The 7411-nt window shown below is 13.1% G+C and overlaps 1 protein-coding gene across 1 annotated transcript, besides 25 other annotated features; it reads right to left on the reverse strand. All coding sequences in view use genetic code 6, as the record gives it.

Moving 5' to 3' along the window:
• The first annotated feature begins 177 nt into the window (after positions 1-177).
• Positions 178-221: a microsatellite.
• A 609-nt stretch (positions 222-830) lies between these two features.
• Positions 831-892: a microsatellite.
• Positions 893-1439: 547 nt separating this feature from the next.
• Positions 1440-1473: a microsatellite.
• Positions 1474-1684: 211 nt separating this feature from the next.
• Positions 1685-1728: a microsatellite.
• Positions 1729-1814: 86 nt separating this feature from the next.
• Positions 1815-1863: a microsatellite.
• Positions 1864-1969: 106 nt separating this feature from the next.
• Positions 1970-2019: a microsatellite.
• Positions 2020-2256: 237 nt separating this feature from the next.
• Positions 2257-2373: a microsatellite.
• Positions 2264-2337: a microsatellite.
• Positions 2272-2319: a microsatellite.
• Positions 2306-2373: a microsatellite.
• A 716-nt stretch (positions 2374-3089) lies between these two features.
• Positions 3090-3181: a microsatellite.
• Positions 3182-3890: 709 nt separating this feature from the next.
• Positions 3891-3935: a microsatellite.
• Positions 3904-3972: a microsatellite.
• Positions 3928-3962: a microsatellite.
• A 360-nt stretch (positions 3973-4332) lies between the features above and the next one.
• Positions 4333-4364: a microsatellite.
• Positions 4365-5219: 855 nt separating this feature from the next.
• Positions 5220-5274: a microsatellite.
• Positions 5220-5294: a microsatellite.
• Positions 5295-6017: 723 nt separating this feature from the next.
• On the reverse strand, positions 6018-6479 carry IMG5_063960 (hypothetical protein; the record flags this gene model as incomplete). The annotated part of the gene is made up of 1 exon (XM_004036944.1): positions 6018-6479. One exon carries the CDS (start codon positions 6477-6479, stop codon positions 6018-6020), a length of 462 nt encoding a protein of 153 aa, XP_004036992.1.
• A 9-nt stretch (positions 6480-6488) lies between these two features.
• Positions 6489-6535: a microsatellite.
• Positions 6536-6660: 125 nt separating this feature from the next.
• Positions 6661-6715: a microsatellite.
• Positions 6716-6913: 198 nt separating this feature from the next.
• Positions 6914-6995: a microsatellite.
• Positions 6928-6984: a microsatellite.
• Positions 6967-7011: a microsatellite.
• Positions 7012-7036: 25 nt separating this feature from the next.
• Positions 7037-7086: a microsatellite.
• Positions 7040-7087: a microsatellite.
• Positions 7052-7084: a microsatellite.
• Positions 7088-7411: the final 324 nt, after the last annotated feature.

Consider the following 7411-nt stretch of genomic DNA (forward strand, 5'->3'; position numbering starts at 1 on the left):
TATTAAAAAGTGATTAAAATTAATAAGATTATTTCAATATAATTAAAAATGATAATAAAAATGGTATATTATACCAAAGTATTATGGAAAATAGTAATATTTTCACATAGAAATAGTCTAATATAGTTTGTTCTAATACAAATATTATAGAACTAATTTAATAAAGTGATATTGTAGATAATAATAATAATAATAATAATAATAATAATAATAATAATAATTAATTTAAAGAAGATATTATTTGTATGAATTCTTAATAAATAAACTAAGAATTCTTTGTTTCTTAAAATATTTGCAATTCAAAAATGGAAAATGATCATGTTTTAATGTTCTTTCCTTAAAAATAAATAAATACAGATAATAGTATATTTTATATAGAAAACAGTTAAGAACATTAATAAAGTTATTAAAATTTCAATGATAATTAACAAAGTTTTATATAAAAATAAGAATAATAATAAAATTTATTTAAATAAGAATTTGAAAAATATAATTAAGAATTAGAATCAAAATAAATATTAAATAATAATACTACATAATCAAAAGATCAAAATAGTTAAAAACAGAATAATAATAAAATCTAATTAAATAGGAAATAATTCAATAATAATAATAGTATTTAAAATAAAAGAAATAGAAGAAGAAGAAGAAGAAGAATAATGTTCTATAAAAAAAATGAAATATAAAACTTTTTTAAAAAGGATATAACTATAATTAAAAATAATAAATAAATTCATAAAAAGAATAAAATTATATAATATAAAAAAAGAATAATAAGAAAGTTTAAAATAAGAAGAAGAATAAGAAAAAAAACTTTAAATAAAAAGATGAATAAAATAATAATAATAATAATAATAATAATAAAAATAATAATAATAATAATTATAATAATTTATCAGAAAATGATAAATGCTTGAATAATATTTTTTAATAAAATTAAATATAAAATGATACATATAAAAATGAAACAAATTAATCTACTTTATATAATAATTATAAATAAGAATAAACATAAATAAATACAAATAATAAACAGGATAATGATTAGGAATATATTTTTTAAGGAAAATACGTGTTAATCATTATAAATTATAGATTAAAAGAGCTAAAATAACAATAAATAATAACAACTCAATATTATCTTCTAAAACAATTCTTAAAAAATCACTTATTTAATCACCGAATCAGTCTTAAATAAATGAAAATAATAATATTAAAGTATATATTTAATTTGTTTTTTAAAAAACTATTTAAAATATTAATAGAAATCACAAAAAAGAATTTCATTTAAGGAATAAGATGAAATTTTTAATATATAAATAGAAAAAAATAGTAGAAAAATAAATAGTCCAAATTCATGTAGATAAGGGAGAATTTTAAATAAAAACTAAAGTGCAAATAATCTAAATAAAAATAATAAAAAAATAAGTATTTTTTTAATATATATATATATATATATATATATATATATATTATTTTTATATCAGGTTTTTTAGAATATTCTAAAATGAAATAATAAAAATATTGATTAAATCAACTAATTTTCACATATATATATTATATGCATTTTTATATAAAAAAAATATTATTATATAATTATATTTTAATTGTATTTATTATTATTGTAATGTCTTTTTATTATAAATTAAATTAAAGTTTTATTTAATATATTTATAAATATTACATATATAAATAAAAGTATATATCTAAAATTATAAATAAAATATAATTATATTAAAAATTAATTTATTATATATAAAAATATCTTTATATCTATATTTATAAACAACTATATTTAAATTAATTAAAATTAGTTTTATAATAATATTATAAATTTTTAAATATATATATAACTTTTATAAAGATTTTTTTTTATTAATATATAACTATTAATATAAATAAAATATAAATTAGCTTAAAATTTTATATTTCTAACATAAATCAAACATTTACAGAATCGTTTCTATCTAATAATAATAAAAATAAAAATAACAATTACAATTAAAATAAAAATAAAAAATACCACTATTATTAGGCGAATTATTATTTATAGAATTATTAGCATTTTTACTGTTTTCTTTGTTATTAGTTTTTTTAATTTATTGATTTTCTTTATTAACATCTCTTTTATGAATACCATTTTAATTATTATCTAAATTCCTATTTTAAACTTTTTATCCATTTTTTAATTTATCCTTTTAAATACTTTTATCATTTCTTTATTTTTTATTTAAAACCACTTATTCTTAATCTAATTTAAAAATAAAAATTAAAAATAAAAAATATAAAAAAAAAAAAAATTATTAAAAAATTAAAAAAAAAATTTAAAAAATAAAATTTAAAAAAAAATTTAAGAAAAAAAAATAAAAAAAATACCTTAAAATCCATTTTTATTTTTCCTTGAATTTTTCTCCAATTTTTTATTTAATTTTCTATTAATAATAATATTTTACCTTTTAACATATTATTCTAACTCTCTTGTCTTTTTTACAGATAATTTATCAATATCTAAGCATAATTCTTTTTCATTACACTACTAATAAGTCTCATCTTTTACAATATCATATATACCTCTTAAATATTCTACAGGTAATTCCAAAATACTCTATCCAAGTCTTTTTTTCTCCTACATACTCATTGGAATATTTTATTTTTCATCTTCTTCTTATATATCGACTATTAAATTATACTTATTTTACATTTCTTTTATAATTTGTTAGCTATATTTATCCATTTATTATGTCATTTAGTATATTTATGAACCTTTTTAGTTATATTTGTAACTATTACTCCATATTTTTCTAATATCTGTAAAAAATTAATCAATTTTTTCATATTTTCTCCCCTTTAATTTATCTTCTAAATCCATAATACACAACGGTTCTTTAACAACAACTAAATAATCTGGACATTCCTACTCTATTGGATTAACGGGGTTTAAAAAAGGTTCAGATTAAGCATGATTTTTAAGTAATTGTATAATTTCATTTAATTATTATATTTATTTTTCTTCTCGAATTATTTTTTAATTTTAATTTTAAATTTTTTAAATATCTTTAAATTAATCTAAATTTATTCTATTTCTTGACTATATACATATAAATATACATATAAATATATATATATATATATATATATATATATATATATATATATATTTATGTATTAATATATATAATATTATTTTCTTCATTTTTTTAAATTTATTCTTTTTACTTTTTTAACAGGTGATTTTAAATAATCAGGTACTTAATTTTATTTTGCCCTTGTAGGTTTTGATGAAAATTAAAGGGAATAGCCTTTTGGAAGAATTTCATTAAGTAAAATACATTATTATTATGTTAAATAAAATTCATTTATTTACTAAATTATATTATTTTTATTCATTTTTTTTATTTTTTTAAATTTACATTATTATTGTTGTTTTCTATAGTTTGCATTATATTATTTATATATATTATTTTAATGAACAAATGTTTATTTTACTTTTTATTTATTTTTTTTATAATTTTTATTGAATATTGTTTTTTTTTTAAAAAAAAAAAATTTTAAATGACAAAATTTTTTTTGAAAAAATCAATAAATATATAATTTAATAATAATATATCAATTAAATTTTAAATCTTTTTCAAAATAATTAAATAAAAATACATATATATATATATTTTTTCTTGATTTTTCGAATATAATATATAATTTTTTTTAATAATATTTATGATATATATATTATATTTTTATATTTATACTTTTAATGTATATTTTATATTAAAATTTAGTTTTATTTATTTAATTAATAATTTTACTTTCCGCTTTATTATAAATAATTTAAATTTAAAAAATAATAAAAAAACATTTTATTTTATATTAAATATTAAAAAATTTATATTTTATAATTATGTTAATTTAATTAATTATTTTAATATATAATAAATTATTATTTTTATTAAAATATTAATTTTTATATTAAATATACTTTTTTTTATTTTTTATTTATTTATCATATTTTTATTATGATATATTTCTTTTTATCATTTTAAAGAAATATTTTATTATTCTTATTTATAATCTCATATATTTTGTCATTATTAAACTATAAAATATAATAACAAAATAATAATTAAATTGCTATATAGAAAATATCTTATAAAATTTATATTTTTTTTCTGAAAAAAAAAAAAAAACTAATTATTTATATTAAAATTCTAATATAATTTGAAATTAAAAGATAAAAATATTATTTTTTTATCAAAAATAAAATAATTTCAAAGAAATAAAAAAAATGGATATATTGGATATATTAATTAATTAAGAAAAAAAATATATTTGATTTAATTAAAAAATTTAAATTTTAAATAATTTAAATTATATTATATATTAAAAATATTTTTAAAATAAAAATAAACATATAAAATTATCATATTAATAAAATAAAAATATATAAATATCCATTATAAATTTATATTTATTTAATTTATAAATTTAATCTTATAATTTTTTTTTATTTAAAAATAAATAATTTCTTAAATAATTAATATTATTATATTTTAATTATATAATAAATATATTAAATAACATTCTTACTATTTTTTTTTCATTGCTTCATCAGTTTTTTTTGTTAAATAACGTATATATTGAATAATAAAAACATTACTATATAGATATTTAAGTCAATATAAAGTTAAAACCGGTAACATTCTTTCAGGATATTATAAAAATTTATTCAATAAATTAAACAATTATTTAATATTATCAAAATATTTTACTTTTTCCAGTTTTTCACATATAAATTAATTCTATATATGAGCCTATACTTGTATTATAATCCAATAAATGACGAAATTTACACATATATACTCATAAATAATAGTTAATCTTTATATATATATCGATCAGGTATGTTATATTATGTGAATTAGGTTTTAATTAAAATTTAAGATATTAATATTTATATTTTTCCTATTTATTTATCAGAGTTTATTTTTCATTAATTTTTAATTTATATTTTTGAATTTATTTAAAATTATATATATATATATTTAGTTGACTCTAAAATTTTTTGAATTTTAATTTTAATTTAATTTTGTATTTTATTTTTTTTAACTTTTTTTTTTATTTCATATAAATATATAAATTTATTTAAAATAATCATATTTAATAGTTATAAAATATAAAAAAAGCAATATTAAAAATAAAAATAAATAAATTATTTTAATATAATTAATAATATATTTTTTTTAAATAAATTTATTTAAAATAATATATCTTTTTTAAAATTATTTATTTAATATATTATAAATTATATTATATTTATATAATAAGTATCTTTATTTTTAATTATTTTAATATATGAAAAAGTTAAAAAAATGATTTAAAATTTAATAAATTTCAAAAATTTTTTATTTGATTTTTTAATAATAATACATTTACAAATATGAATTAAAAAATTATTATATAAACTTTATTATAAACATAATTTTTTATAATATAAAAAAACATTTAATACATATAAATAAATAAGTAAATTATAGGTATAATTTACAATATTTTTTTAATTATTAAAATGTATTATAAAAATAAAAAAAGTTTATTATATATAAATTTTTATTAGAATTAGTTATTATAAAACTAAGGTTATAAAATATATTTAGTTGATCTATTTATGTAATAATAAATGTTTAAAATTGTTAAAAATAAAATCTATAAATATTTATATTACTGTCCAACAAATAATATTAAGAGAAACTTAGAAGTGTAAAGTTTTAAATTAATAATAAAAATGACTGGTATTTAATAAAGTAAAACTTTAATTTTATTAGAACAAAAAAAGAAATCAATATTTAACGAAAAAATAAATTAAAACTAATAAAATTAAAAATTAAACTTTTTTCAAAATAAAAAAATAAAAAAAATTTAAATATAATTATATTTTAAAATTATGAATATAAAAAAAAATTATTTAATTATTTATAATAATAAAAAAAATCTATTATTTTAAAATAAAAAACACTAAAAAAAAATCATATAATATTTCTTTTAGGCTTTCTTATACTTCCATCAGTTTCAGTTCTTAAATAATGCAAATATTCAATCAAACAAGCTCTATCATATGGGTCTTTAATCCCCCAAAAAGCCATATTAGTATCCGGAAACATACTTTCTGGATCTTCTAAAAATTAATCTAAAGCACTTCTAGTCCAATAAAATTAATTTTAAGGCATTAAACCAGAATACCCTTTAAATCCTTTACTAGATCCAGCTTTTTTCATATAGACATATCTCAAAGCAGGTCCCATACTTGTATTTTAATCTAATTCATGGCAACCAGCACACATATTCATGTATGCCCTTTAACCTTTATATGGATCGCCGTCTGGAATATCGATATCATGCGCATCGGGAGGGACTTAAAAATTACGGTATTAGTATTTATGTTCACCTATTTTTTAAATATTTGGTTTTCTTTTGGCTTTTTCAGTCATATTTTATTGTTATTTTTTGTTTATATATTTTTTATATTTTCTTTTTATTTTTTTTAGTAATTTATTTAATTTACACTTATATATTATTATTTCGTTTTCTATATTTTTCTATTTACATTCATTCTTTAATCTTTTTTTTCTTTGTTATTTTAATTTAAATGTAATACTTTATGTATGGTTGAATTTTTTATATATAAAATATGCAATTTGTTTATATATTAAAAAATCTATTTTTTTTTTCCCCTCTCGTATTATTTAATGGTAAGTTATTAATTTTTTTAATTAATATAAAAATATTTATTAAAAAATAAAAAATTTCTTTTTTTTGTTAAGAAGACATTAATTTTTGTTTGTAAAATATTAAATTTAATTTTAAAAATAATATTAACTTTTTTATATTAAAAAAGAAAAAATATATTTTTTGTAACTCACTCATAATAATATATATAAATAAAAAAAATTTAAAAAAGAAAAATAAAATATATTTAAAATAAAAAAAAAAAAAGGAAAAAAAAACAAAAACAAAAAAAAATGGCTGAATATTCTGCAGATGTATCTACAAAAAAAAATACAAAAAACATAAAAAATAAAACTAAAAAAAAAAATAATAGAAAGAATTTATTTCCGAAGAAGTTTAAAAAGCAATAGATGATGTAACAAAAAATAACACTAATAAAACAAAAATTTATATTATATTTAAGTCTATAAAGCAAGTTTTTGGGATAAAAGAAAATGAATAAACTCCCCCAACCCTAGTTTATAATAAAGAAAAAGTTAATTCATGGACTTAACAATTAATAGATTACACAATAAGAGGTCTGAATAAATTAAATAAGCCATTTAAATATTGTGTCACAGTAATAGTTTAATAAAATACAGGAGCTAATTTAGCAAGAATGAGTGTTTGTGGTAAAATAATATATATTTTATAT

Source organism: Ichthyophthirius multifiliis (assembly GCF_000220395.1).
Source record: "Ichthyophthirius multifiliis unplaced genomic scaffold scaff_1120509250299, whole genome shotgun sequence".
NCBI classification, from domain to species: Eukaryota; Ciliophora; class Oligohymenophorea; order Hymenostomatida; genus Ichthyophthirius; species Ichthyophthirius multifiliis.